General features: G+C 41.5%; 3 protein-coding genes across 3 annotated transcripts in view; 2 read left to right on the forward strand and 1 right to left on the reverse strand.

The window, feature by feature from the left end:
- The window catches only part of kcna10a (potassium voltage-gated channel, shaker-related subfamily, member 10a), a 57,892-nt gene that overhangs the window by 17,252 nt on the left and 26,321 nt on the right, over positions 1–14,319 (forward strand). The gene's annotated exons all lie outside the window — the stretch shown is intronic.
- LOC139063376 (P2X purinoceptor 7-like) lies at positions 1,867–3,562 on the forward strand. The gene is made up of 4 exons (XM_070545107.1): positions 1,867–2,921; positions 2,994–3,060; positions 3,187–3,338; positions 3,403–3,562. Exons 1-4 carry the CDS (start codon positions 2,707–2,709, stop codon positions 3,560–3,562), a joined length of 594 nt encoding a protein of 197 aa, XP_070401208.1. The 5' UTR covers positions 1,867–2,706.
- Positions 4,476–8,967, reverse strand: LOC139063375 (uncharacterized). The gene is made up of 11 exons (XM_070545106.1): positions 7,980–8,967; positions 7,284–7,380; positions 6,962–7,142; positions 6,613–6,889; positions 6,355–6,532; positions 6,201–6,277; positions 5,935–6,121; positions 5,607–5,855; positions 4,975–5,146; positions 4,716–4,864; positions 4,476–4,639 (listed from the first exon to the last, which is right to left on the reverse strand). The coding sequence occupies exons 1-11, from the start codon at positions 8,286–8,288 to the stop codon at positions 4,476–4,478; spliced, it is 2,040 nt and encodes a 679-aa protein (XP_070401207.1). The 5' UTR covers positions 8,289–8,967.

A 14,319-nucleotide genomic window follows, 5' to 3' on the forward strand; every position in this document is an offset into this window, starting at 1 on the left:
GTCAAGGCGCTGGAGACAGTCCATACCTATGAGCAGGGGCGTAGCACCAAATTCTGGGCCCTAGTTACAAGTCTTCTAGCTGGGCCCCCATGCTCAATTACGTAATATCTCTCTTACACATTTTTTGTCATGCTATAAGACAAGATAATAAATATGATCTTAGTTTAACTTCTATATTGAGCAAATACAAATGCCAGCATAATAAAAGTGAAATGCCCAGACTTCACATATAATTATTTTTATTTGCCAATAATGTGTTCAAACAAAAATCCTGGAATTTATTTTCCAGTAAATGCCCACTGACGGGTCTTCATGTTAGCAAAATCACTTATGAGATCTTTAAAGTCCAATCCTTTGGCTAATTGGCTTTCAATAGAAAGAAGAGCTAGGCTGTTCAGTCTATCCTGGGACATTATTGATCTCAAATAATTTTTCGCCAGTTTCAGTTTGCTAAAAGCCCATTCACCCCCAGCAACAGTCACAGGTAGTGTGCAAAATATCCTTAGTTTAACACAAACTTCTCCAAAAATGCTCTGTAACTGCATCCTGTAGATGGCATTAAGCAGCTCAAGAGGAGACCGAATGTGTGGGAATGTGGCACCATATATTGTTCTCAGGTGTAGCATCTCATTCTCAAATTCAGCTGTGAGATCCTTGTAATATTTTCTCATCAGTGCCTGGCATGATATCTTCATCTGCTCTTCAGTCATGTCTGTCATGGTTCATGATGTTAAGCTTTGCTGATATATATTGATATATTAAATACATATGACATGAAATAAACCAGGTTCTCTCTGTGAATGTAATGCACTCTAAATTTTATAATCCCTGCATTATCAGCCAAATTATAAGATTGTCCGTTTTCAATATCAAATATAAAGACATTTAAAATAGGCTTGAAATATCTAACCAAGTCAATAACAATCCTCTAACACAGGGGTGGGCAATTATTTTTTCCATGGGGCCACATGAGAAATAGAAAATATTGTGGAGGGCCAGACCAAAAGGCTGAAGTCAATTATGCATAATATTAATGGTATTTCTTTATAAAAAGCAGTAAATACCATCGTTTTTTCAAGCTGGTAAGAGTAGACTATATGTTTTAAATGAGCAAAAAGGAAAAAGTGAGGTTGGCTTACAAAAATGTGATTTATTCAAATTTTCCAAGGCAATGGTAAACAAAGTGCGCATTTGGTTTTTGTTAAACATTTGTGACTTATATTACTTAACAGTTTCAGTCACATTCACTCCAAAACACATTTTGAGTTTCAAATATTGTTGGAAAGAGGTTCTTAGCATTCTACAGACACACAGTATTGTCTGTAAAATAAAATCACTGAACTGTGATCTTGAGAAAGAGGTTTAAAAAAAAGTGTCCCAGTTCACTGCTAGTTGCCTACATTTGTGGTCCAAACACCTTATTTTGTGTTTTTAAGCGATTTTTTTCTTATTCAGTGAGAGAAATCTAGTCTCTGCTGGGCTTTAATGAGTGCATCAAAGTCAGGTTGAATGTCTGAGGTGGAGATGCGAAGCACAGCTGGCAAATGATCATCAGTGAGAGAGGATCTTTACCTGGATTTTGAAAACTTCATCATTGAAAATGTTTGTTCACAAATGTAGGTAGAGCCGAAGAAAACCCACATCTTCTGAGCATGTCTCTTCAGGTTTGGAAAGTTCTCCTCCTTAAGAGAAGAGTAGAAATCCAGCAGAGATCCTGAATCTCTGCTTTCAAGTCCCAAACCCTCTTCAGCACTTTCCCCAGGCTGAGCCATCTGACAGCTGTGTGGAGTCCTCCAAAAGAGCCACAAACTGTCTGTGATTCATTGCCCGCACCCTGATGAAGTTTATTATTTTAGTAACAACATCAGTAACATGGTTGATTTTTAGCACTGACTTGCACAACACATGTTGGTGTATAATTCAATGCAAAAACACCAATTTTTGCTCTGCATCGATTTCTGTCACTTTATCTTGCATGCGTTTCAAAAGTCCGACATTTTTCCCTGTAAGATTTGGACAACCGTCTGTTGTGCCACCTGACAGTCTCTCCCATTTCAATCCCAGAGTGTCCATGCACGCATTTACCTCTGTAAAAAGATCACTCCCTGTCGTTGTCCCCTTCATCGACCACATTGCTGTCAGCTCCTCTGTGAGCTCCGTTACTCCCCGGACATCACAGCTCTCATCTAAGGCCAATGAGAAAAAGTCAAAACTTGCCACTTCACGTTGCAGCTGAAGCTCCAGGTTCCCCACGGTTCGCCTGGACAGCGGGATTTGCTCAAATGCGCCTTTTTTTCAGGGCATATTAGTGCTGCGGAGTCCACCACGCACTCTTTGACAAACTCTCCCTCCGAAAACAGCTTGCTGTTTTTAGCTATTGTGTGGGGTATCACAAAGCTGGTCCTGGTTGCTGCATCCCTGGATGTGTGAAGCTTAGTAAAAAAGCCTTGCTGCTTTTGCAACTTTGCTAGCAAAGCTTCGGATGTCCGTGCCCTCTCAGCATCAGATGAGTTCTTGTATTTTTCTGAGTGTTTCTTGTCATAATGCCGACTCAAATTGTAGTCCTTAAAGTAGTGGTAACAGCCTCCTCAGAGTCTTACTCCACCCACATTTCATATTTGAAAAATGCGGCCCAAAGAGGCGTTTCCTGTAAGACCGAGAAGGCGGAGCTACGGCCGTGATTGACATACTGAAATTTGAATACAGATGGCGACGGAGAGCGACACTAGCTCAGAGCAGTCATTCGAGGTGGAGGACTTTTCCCCACCTTCTTCCCCAGAGGATAGGGAGGAGGGCTTATTGGGGGAAGCAAGCGGTCCTGAACCGTATCTTTTTGAGCCACTAGCTCGTGAGTTGTCAGAGGCCCCTGGAGTCGAGCCAGCAGGAGTATCAAGGCATCGAATGGGTCCAGTCTCTGAGTGGTAAGTAGCTTTTAGCCACAGCTAGCTATATTTAGCTTAGCTAAAAGTAATATTGTATGACTGCCTCGACAGGTGCACCTGCGGCCACTGCACATCATTGTCTGCCAGAGAAAATGTGTGCTGCAGAGAAACGCCCAAGGTATAAAAATAAAAGTACCCCACCATGAGAAAAGCATTCTGTAATGTACACATTTGTTACACAATCACTAACATCATACTAATATTGAACTCTTATAGACCTGATATCAGTTGTTCTTTGTCATAGGTAATGCTCAGGTGTCAGCAGGTGGGTGTAACCTCCTGCATAACAGAGCATCCTGGTTTTGAGGCTGTTGCTCTGAATCCCTACGTGTTGCAGGCAGTTTATGGCACCTTTCTGCAACTCTATGGGGAGATGCAGGAGACTACGCTCAACAGGTAAGACAACTGTCAAATTACTTTTTTTATGAATACTTTATAACTCATACCACCTCTTTCTCAGCTGTTACAGACATCTGGCGTACCGGAATGTGGTCAGGTGGTGTTGGGGTTACCTGGGACAGCACGTTCGTGTTGTGATCCCGTCATGCGCTGTCTCCAGAATAAGGCAGGAGTTCCCAGAAGACGGTGCATACAAAGGATTCCTCCCTCTTCTGAACTAATATATATTTTTTTGATTAAATAAATGTTATAATATATATTTCCTGTATTGATTCCTGTCCATAAAAAGCTGCATAAATCACAAAACGGTAAATGCACTTCTTTACACTTTGACATTATTTATATATACACACATATAGCCACATACTTTCAAATGAGCTCTTACAACAGTAAGGTTCTAATTCGGGGTTAATTAATGCTGCTGTAACAAGTGAGTTTACACCCTGTGTGATTAATGAAGTCTATTCTAGAGCAGGTTCAATTAGGTAAAAATGAATGATAATAAATGTGATATATGTATTTATACACATCAAAATATCAATATAATTGTATTTAAAAAGACACAATTGCGCTTTAAAGATAACATTTATTATAGCTACTACTAAGACAATGTTAGATAACAATCTGATCATAACTTTCAAGATTTTTGACAAAACTCTAAACCACAAGCAGAGATTCTGGAGCCATGTGAGGAGAGGTTGGGCCAACAGTGATGTTTCATAGGTTCCTTAGACTGGAGGTAGCTTTCACTGTGATGACAAACGTGGAGATGGATCCCGGGAGCACAGGTTTTTCTGTTACAAGATCAGGAGGCTCTAAGGAAAAAGTAATATTAGTATGACTAGTATGACTTACAAAAGCAAGACTGGTGAGTTTTGCTATGTTACATACGGCCAAGATTTTCAAGTTGTATGGGAGCCACAGAGCAGAAAGGTTGTAGAGATCAATAGACATCTGGGAGGTGGACAGCATGAGTCACGAGTGGATGAGCATAAAGATCCATAATGACGACAGGTAACTCCTCTGTCGTACAGTGGTGTGCAGCCTGGCTGAGGAGGAGAAAAGGAGAAACCACACAGAGTAGAGTACTAACTAATAATTACAATCTCCTGTGTAGCTCACCTGACGTGCACTTTAAAACCTGGACCTGTGCCTGCTCACAGCATCCCGTTTATCTGGTCTTTGGAACTGGGCACAGAGCGGTTCTGGAACCGTAATTTTGTCCGAGTACTCCTGATATGGGAGAGGATCCACCACCACAGAGTCGAACAGCAGGTCCATAAGCTTGTGCACATATACTGGAAAAGGGTTTTCAGTATTACAATAGCTCTCCATGACCATCATTTTGGTTTTATCATACAATATATGACATACATGAGGTTGGATTGGTCTTCAGGGCTCTCACTGTGTAGTCTCCACGTTTGTACTTTGGGTACACTACAGCATATCTCAGCTCACCAGTTGCTGTTGCTGCATGTGAGCGTGCTGCATTTTCATTATAGTGCATTGCAGCAATTTGTAATCTGAAATAATCAAATAAACAAACCATGTAGATTTGAGGCAAAATTCTACATTTCATGCTAAAATTTGAACAATTAGAGGCATTAATTTGAACATTTGTTGTATTCATTACCTAGACAGCATTCCTTTGAAGGAGAAGACTTGACTTTTTGGAGTAAATCTGATGATGAGACTGTGGAAAGCCTCCAAGGTGGATGTGTGGTACTGAGGGCTTATCTTCTCTACGTCCTTCACAAACCGTGGAGCTAACAGAATGGCAGTGAGCTTCTCACATGATGCTGTGCCTACGTAGAAAATGTTAATTACAAAAATTACAATTTGATCAACTTTAGAATGTTGCTATTATTTCCATTGAGAAAAAGTTACCCATAGCTGACATTTTTAGATGACAAATGTATGAAAGAGTGACTAATAGTGCTGTAGACAGGTGTGGTCATTACTTACGGCATTTTAGTACATATTATGTCAATTATGGCTGTTCTGCCTAAAACCATGAGTTGTGTGGCGCACTCGTGTGTTTAAATTTCTGCACAGCATTTTATTCTTAGTAATTAATTGCTGTTGGCCAAATGGTGGTGTGTGACCTTAGCAGCTACATGTGATGTCTGTTACTCACATGCTCAAAAAATATTTCTCCATGTTGAAGGAGGTGAAGACAAATATTCTGTTGTGGGGTGACGTGTTTTAAATGTAAATAAACCAAACAGTAAAGGCTCAGCTGTAATGAGTACATGCTACACTTACTTGGTTTGAGCCACTGTCTTGCCTGTTCTCCATCCAGAGGTGCATGCAGACAGCTAGGGAACAGGGCGTTGTCATGGCTGTGCACATTTTGGATGTGGTTGGCAACTGAAGTCCACTTTGCAACTGCCTCCTGTCCTGAGGAGGAACTGGATGCTGACCAGTAGAGGTGGTTCACCACACTTTGCTTCCACAGTCTCACATCCTGGGTCGTCTTTCTCTTCCCCAGCTCTTCGATTTTCTTACCAATTCCTGGAGAGCCAAATAGACCCACATTTAAAATAGAAAAAAAAATCCTGTAATATTCACTATATACATCCCCAAAGATTACCTTTTCCCATGTGCCAGGGGTCAAAGTAGTGACTGATTTCCTTTTTTTCCTCCCTCAAATACTTCTGCACTCCTGTGTGGCGGTCAGTCACGACTTGCTGCACATCGACCCCCCTCTCCAAAAGTGTGCTCAGACTTCTCACAAATCCCTCCTTCTCCATTCGCACACTATTCCCAACTTCATTGCTCTGAAAATAAACATAATTCTCCATTGATCTGTGAATAATTAACCATTAAATGTTTTGGAATCATCAGGTAATGTTGTACCTGTACAAGTTGGATATCAATAACTTTGTTTCTTTTGAGATCCATCATGGTGTAGCTGCCATATTTGGCTGAGTGTCCTTCAAGAAATGCAAGTTATTACTTAATTTACATTTGATAGCAAAGGAATAAAATAAATAAATTTAAACGTATTCACCAGGTGAATCAGCTCGCATGTCACCACCAAGAGTCACAGGTCCAGATTCAGTAGCCTCCTGGATGATATCAGCTTGCTCTAGCTGCCACTGCCAGCTCACTGTTGGAATTAAGAGCTTTGCCTGATGCCGACAGAATGACTGCTTGGACAGTCCCTGCACATTGAAGGCACCCAGGAACTAAAATATGAAAAGTTACGTCATGAAATGAGAGACGCACAGACCTTATCAAAACTAACCTAAACAGTTTTTGCCTATACCTTAGAAATCTGGCTAAATGATGAGCCTGTGAAAAGGACAGCAGCACAGAGCTGGAGGTTTCCTGCTGGGATGCTGTTCACCATGGGCTGACTGGACCATTCATTGTAGTGCTCACAGCATGAACACCGTTGTGTCACACGGAGCAGTGTGCCGACTGTTGTCGTGTTCACAACACAACGACCGGTACAAACGGGACACCTTCTGAACAGCCCCAGCAACTGTTTCTCATGAACAATGTACTTCTTGTCCTTTTGTGGATGGACCTCAGTGAAAGAGCTGTATAGAACACATACATTTATATATATGGTCAGAACTAAAAAATTCTAAAATGTTATAATTTTTTTTTACCTTGAACAGTTCACTGAGCTTGCACTGTCATTGAGGTGGAAGCTGGGATCAACAACAGACACCTCATATCGTGGTCTTTTCAGGGGTGTGGACGCAGCTCTGGGACTTTGTGGAAGATGAATTTCCGTCACGGTACCTGTGTCACAAGACACACTGCGGCTGGGAGCTCTAAACTGTGTGGCTATGTAAAATACAAAGAAGCAGCACATTTATAAATGTTTAAAATAGCATAAAATCACGTGTAACAATAATCTGTAAAACAAATTAAAACTAGAAGGTAATAATAAAATGTTTACATAGAAGATTATTAAAAATAATTCACCTTTGCTACGTCGATAAGGCTTTACATGAGCCTGGACAAGTGCATTTTTGCAGATTACTAAATCAGTCTGACAGCCAACGTCTTGGGTAGATTTAGCCTGAAAAAAAAAATAGAAGCACATTGATGTTGGAGTTTATAAAGTCATATAATATACAAAAGAAACTGTCCAATATATATATATATATATATATATATATATATATATATATATATATATATATATATATATAGGCGCTTTATAACATTCCTAGTGTGTGATCGTTATTATAACGTCAAAGTCAGTCACATATGATGTGAAGAACCTGAAATGTGACCTCCTGAACAGAATTCCTCACAGAACCGGGTTAGGCTTTGGTGTAAAGCTGGATTTCACGCTGTAATGATGTCTGTCAACTAGTGCTGCGTTAGAGCCACTGTTGCTGAATTACCGACTGACACAAAAACAACCCGAATTTTCTCCGAGCCTGACAGAAATAGTCAAGTGGACCTTTTTTGTCGGCCAGGGCTTTGAGAAATGTTCCGATTCGCCGCTGATTCTAACCTTACATCCCGTTCCACATTTTGTGAACTTGACAAATTAGCCCGAAGGCAGTGCAGGCTGATATTAGCTAAATGGAGTGAACCACGTCTCTCAAACTTTGCATTTAGGTAGGAAATTGTCTTTAGAAGATGTTAACTTTTATTTAGCTTACTCACCTCAGACTGGAGCCCGCCATGGTGGGGGAGCAGAGTCGGTGGGCTGCATCTAATTCGTGGAAGAGCCACGGTGGGCACGGCCTCCCTCTTCAAACGGAGACGTGCAGAATAACCCAGTTCAAACTCCATCATGTTGGCGAAGGAATCGCGGGTAAAATGCTGGTTGCAGACTACAGCACCAGGCGGGAGCTGACTGTTTTCCAGTACACCGATTGCGCGCAACCACTGGCGCCTAATTTCTAAGTCCAGTGGAAAGGAGTGCAACCCCACAGAGCCACCACAACCAACTACACTACACCTTTTAACCATACTAACACGATATGGAACACTAAACCTGAATTACTTTCCTAATAAAACTAACAGCTAAACACTAACTAAACTACAATATCTAACAGCCAAGCTAACACTAAATAAGTATGTATAACACTAAAAGCTATGCTAAAGACTAGAATATGCTAATGATATATGCTAACGATATGGAACACTAAACCTGAATTACTTTCCTAATAAAACTAACAGCTAAACACTAACTAAACTACAATATCTAACAGCCAAGCTAACACTAAATAAGTATGTATAACACTAAAAGCTATGCTAAAGACTAGAATATGCTAATGATATATGCTAATGCTGAACTACCGCTAACCGTCCTACACTCGCTTGCAAATCCAACTCCCAACTCGCCACAGGGCGTGGCCGAGACTCTCGTTGCTTTATAACTTTGGCACAAGAGCTGCTACGTAGTACTCTACTGGTTTACGTAGTATCTTACTCTTTAGCCATTGGCTAAAATTTATTCAAAATGTGTCAAATTCTGTGTTTTAAGCTGAAGGTGGCGCATTACTGTGGTTTTTAGGCTGAAAAATTAATTTTTAAAGAAAATGCACCAAAATGCTAAAATAATGAATACACACATTTAAAACACTATTAGACACTCATTTATACAGTTCATCAGCAAAAAAAAGTTAATTTAGACGTTACTTGCTCTTTAAACACGGCAATCTCCTCCCCGCAAACCAAACACACGGCTTTGCCTCCGACTTCAGTAAAAAAAATACTTAGCAGTCCAATTTTTGTTGAAAATCCTGTATTTGGCATCTTTCTTACTTTTTTTTTTTTTTTTTTTTTGCATGAGCGGACATTTCTGGGGCTACAATCACCATGTCAACCGCGGGCACTTGTTGCTATACGTATTGCGTCATTGTGCACGTAAAAAACAACTTCAAAATAAAAGCAATGCAGCCTTAGCCCATGCATGAGGTAAAATGAGAAATACATTTATTTTGTAATTTCCAATTAACCTTACGCGGGCCGGTCAAAGTCAACCAAAGGGCCGTATGTGGCCCGTGGGCCGTAAAATGCCCAGGTCTGCTCTAACACCAGTGTCATCATGCTATACGAAAAACAGTGGCAGCTTCTCATTCCTGAGATTACCACGAATCCATCGATACCAAGTTTGTCCTGGTTTTTAAGTCAAGACTCAAGACCCATCTTTTTAGGTTAGCTTTTATCTAAATATTTTCTACAGTTTTATTTCTCGTTTTACATGATTATATGTTATTACTTGCTTTGCATGTTCTATATAATTATATTTTAGCACAGTTTTATTATTAAATTATTATTTTACTGTCTATATCATTTTATTTATTACTTATTTTCTAATTTTTGTCATTTATATTAGCTCTTTTATTACATTTTTACTCATTTTAATCCAGTGTTTCCTCTGTGGGGGCCCTCTGCCCCGGGAGCGGTGGTCGACTGTAGCTTCCTGGGCGCTCTATAGGTGGGGGGTCATTGCTCCCCCTCCACTGAGCGCCCTGACTTAGTGTGGAAGACCTGATGCTGCCGGGGCAGACGGCTCCTCTGATGGCGTTTCCTTGCGTTACCATACTTGGCACATCTGGACTCAGCCTAATATAATTTTTACTTGTATGTGTGTGTGAGTCTGTGTGTGCGTGTGCGTGTGCTTGCATATGTTTGTAAATGTTTTTAACCTGTTATGGGAATCTGGGGTCATTTTGTAAAGCACTTTGAATCACACTTTGTTTGAAAAGCGCTTTAGAAATAAAATTTGATTGATTGATTGATTGATTGGTCCATAACTGGGAAGGAGCTGAAATATCCACACAGAGTGAACCCGTTTTTACTGTGAGGTTCGCGAATTAATTGGCGCAGGCCGCCCGCGATAATAATTCTGATTAATATATGTATATATATTAATTAGTGTTTTCACTGATAACACTAATTAATTTATATTTGATCTTGATGGTGAAACTAAAGGCGTTTAACACTGAACACCTAACATGAATGCAGCTTCTGAGAGCTAGCTAATATCAGCTAAAACTGTGTTCTGCTGCTGCTGCTCACCTTCCTTCTTGAATAACCTAGTCAATACTTGCTTCTGTTCAATAAACTTTTTCTCCTTCTCTTCTTTTCTGGAAGCCAGATTTCCCTTTCTTGGGAAAAGGCATGACTGACTCTCCTGCCTCCAGCTCTGGCTGTCGGCATCTGCGATGTCTCATAGCTGTACATGCGGCCGTGCAGCCCCTGGCTGCTGGTGTGGACTAAACCACTTTGCACATTTTTAAGGGGTGATAGATGCCTCAGAGATTATTCAGTTATTATTTTTAAGGCGAAATTCTGTTTCTTAACCTCTTTATCCAGGTAAAGGGAAGTTTATTAAGACATTAAGTAAGTTGGGGAAAAAAACAACAACAATAAAACATTTTTATTCAAAGCTGTCTCAGGGCCCCTCCCTGCAGTGGGCCCTGGGTAAACGGTACCTGTTGGGTATTTTTAATCTATGTTCGGTAATTTAATTTAGCATTATTCACTATTATGTTGCGTATTTTAATTTATACTATTGTTCTTATATTACCTTAAACTTAAATTACCTTAAAGGAAGTCATAACACCCACAGAGGGATTAGATTCTTAATTTGGTAAACTGTAACAAACCTTTGAACAGACAGACAAACTCTGCAAAGTGTGACACTCTACAAAGGCCATAACATACGTTACAAAGCTCACTTTGTAACGGGTGAGAAAGAATCAGACCATACAACACGGAAGCCATTTTCCTCTCACAAAGGAGCCGGGAGCTCATGGAGGGGTTTTATTCACAAAATGTTCACACCCACAAATTCCACAATCACAAGAGAAGTTTCTAGAGTTGAGCTAATTTTCCTACCTGACCAGTTTGCTTTTAACTAATGGAAAACACTTTGGTCTTAGAATGCACAGGACTAAAGAAAACTTCAGATACTGGATCAAAATGCCTAAAGCAGAAAGGAGTTTCTGAAAACACCCAAACGTAAAAACAAGTAAGGTCAGGTTTTTCCCCAACACATTTAACAAAAGATTTCACAACAAAGATGAATAAATAAAAATACCTAACAGTACCCTTTCCCCCCCCAGTCCGACGCCCCTGCCTATGAGCATAGTCATGGTCATAGTCTCACCGATGTAGACGGGGTGTTTGAAGCTCATGGGCCCCATCAAGACCTGGAGCACAGTCTTCGAAGACAAGATCACTGGAATCCCAAAGAAATCGGTGACAGTTAACATGCACGGAATGAGTGTGGGGGGGGGGGGGGGGCGCAGGCCCTCCCCACTATTCTCGCAGATGCCGTTATAAAAACCTTTGCTCATGATCGTAATGTCTGAACCCGTGTCTATCAAGGCGTCACAGCAGTGTCCCTGTTGTACAATGACCCTTACTGTGGGTCTACCAGCCCCCTTTTGCACGTCCATAGGTGCCAGCAGTATTTTGTCAGCCACGGCAACAGCGGTACCTGAGCCGTCGTCCACGGGTGTGTTCTTTATCATGACCAAGGATGGAATGATCGGCGAGATGTAGGTGTTTTCCTGTGAGTCAGAACCTTTCAAAACATCAGCCTGCAGCATCCTCGTCTCATCTGGCGGCTTTTCGGCCAAACACGGGGTCGATGCCAGTGTCGCCTGAAAATCACGCACAAAATGTTTGACGTCCTCAACGTCCTGCTGAAGAGTGCAGATCATATTCCTCATCCCAGTCATCATCGTTTGGAAATCGCTGCTCATCGCAGCCAGAAGTTGTGATGGCAATTGCATTGTTTCCTCTGGGCCCATCTTCCAATTAGTTACGAGTTCTTTAAATTACTAATCTTACCCAGAAACAACTCTTACCTGTAGACTTATTAAAGAATTAGTTACAGGGAAGCTTGGTTTTCGAATGAATATTCGGGGCAAAACCGTTAAGTAATGCCACAAATATCACTCTCTGTTGACCTGCCCAAGATGGCCGGTTGAGCTACGAGTTGGGTCACTCAAAATGGCGGATTGTTGCGCATGCGTTGTCCGTCACTTGGCGTCTAGCCACGTAGCCAAATCCGATTCTTTACACCGGCGCACTTTAAAGAACCACCGCTAACGCAACCGATTGTACCTAGTACTCGAAGGCGTAGTGGATTTTGAGACGCAGAATGGCTGCGTCGAAACGGCTTGACAGTTTGTCGGTATGCGCCACCGTATGTCGCACCGGGGTGACTAGTTAGCACTTTGGCTAAGCTAGTGAATGCCTGGAGCGACCAGGACTTAATGGTCCAAACGGACCGGTCCAAGCAACCAAACGAGCGTGAGCGACGTGGTAATTTCTGGACTTTAGCGTCCGCACTCTGGGCGTGCAGAGGCGCTCTTCCGTGTCTAACTTTAGCTAATAGCGAATTAATGCTAGCGGTTGAATGCTAGCGGATTAATCTTAGCGAGTTGACTGGGACGGTAGTCGGGGATCAAGCGGCTACCAGACGGAAGTAACTTCCGACGGGGATATCCCTATCCCCGGTTTCACAAACAATTGCACACAGTGTCACAAACACACACGACAAACAAGAAAACATGCAGTATTCAACGTACAAGACAGGAAAATACCTTCAGTGGTAGGCCTAAAATGGCCGCTATGTGCCACGTCAGCCTTAGAGTGGTTTGATGAAACAGCGCCTCCTGTGGAGGGTGACTAATGTCCAACCCCCCTTTACGTGAAGCAAATGTTCACCACTAGCTGAATGAGAGAAGTTTATTTTGTCTAACTCAGACGGCTATTAGAGTCCCAATATGTCTCAGACTCGACACAAAGTGCTTTAAAACTGTGTAGATATCTGGCCAAGGCTCGCCATTAAATGTAGCGGAATATAGTTGGTATATTCTTACACTTTTATTAAGGTCCAGAGATATCACTGATCTCAACCTGAGCTGCATCATTAATCTTTGGACCAGGCCCTTAGAATCAAAAGAGGTTGTTTTTACTACAGGGAATTTTATTCAAACACCTTGTATTGAATTGGAGACAAGAAGAGAGAGAGAGAGATGGGATGTTTAAGAATATTTATTTGATAATTATTCAAAACAATCACCAGGACTAACTCTCTAATGATGGATGCAGATGGATGTAATGCTGAAGTGTTGGTGTGTGTCAGTTCAGAACCTCCATCTGGTGGAGGCGAGTCTGAGTGCGAGGTGTTGTTGCCCTAACCGACCGACGAGGGACTTCAGGAGGAAGACATGAGACGCAATCTCTGCCGATCTATGTACCGTGCGGAGACCCCCGTGTTAGATCCGGATGCCAGGTCCTCGACCCTCCTTGGTGCTGGAACTGGTGAAACCGCGTCGGCAGCACGACAAACCAGTCTATGGATAGTCTCCCGGTACAACGGCAGATTTCAGCGTCACGTAGAGACCCCACTTTATTGGGTCATAGAGTTCAGCTTTATTCTGAAGGAACCGTCATCTTGTTGATAAAACGACAGAGTTTTCCAGCTTGACAGTTCTCAGCTTAAAAGTAGAAAATACAGCTGGCCAGTCTGTACTTCACTTAGCGATGATGGACATCAGATGAATTTGAGAGCTGGTTGAACTCACGGAACTATGTTGAAACTTGCGGTGGAACTGAATTAAAATGGCATTGTTCTGTTTAATTAGTTTAGTTGTTTATGATTCTTAGCAAATCGGAGTGGACAGATTAACTAAACACCACAGAGCTCTGCCACGCATCAGAACGGAAAGTTCTGATTGGATGAGTGAACAATGTGTCATGTGTTTACCTTATGTGGATCAGGATGTCTAGCTCAGTTAGCCCAAGTCCTGTTATTCATTAAACACATAAATCATAACATTGTGATTTCACACATCGGTCACCTGATTATTATCGACCAACAGTTGTTTTGATTAGCTTCATTAGAAATAAAGTTCTTAGATTAACTAATGAAAAGCATTCTTCGTCCTTCTTCTGTCTTCTTTGCTGGAATGTAAACAACCGAAGCAAGCGCACGACCTTGGCAATTTATGCACACTGTCACTGTGTCAAA

Source organism: Nothobranchius furzeri, chromosome 15 (genome assembly GCF_043380555.1).
Source record: "Nothobranchius furzeri strain GRZ-AD chromosome 15, NfurGRZ-RIMD1, whole genome shotgun sequence".
Taxonomy (NCBI): domain Eukaryota; kingdom Metazoa; phylum Chordata; class Actinopteri; order Cyprinodontiformes; family Nothobranchiidae; genus Nothobranchius; species Nothobranchius furzeri.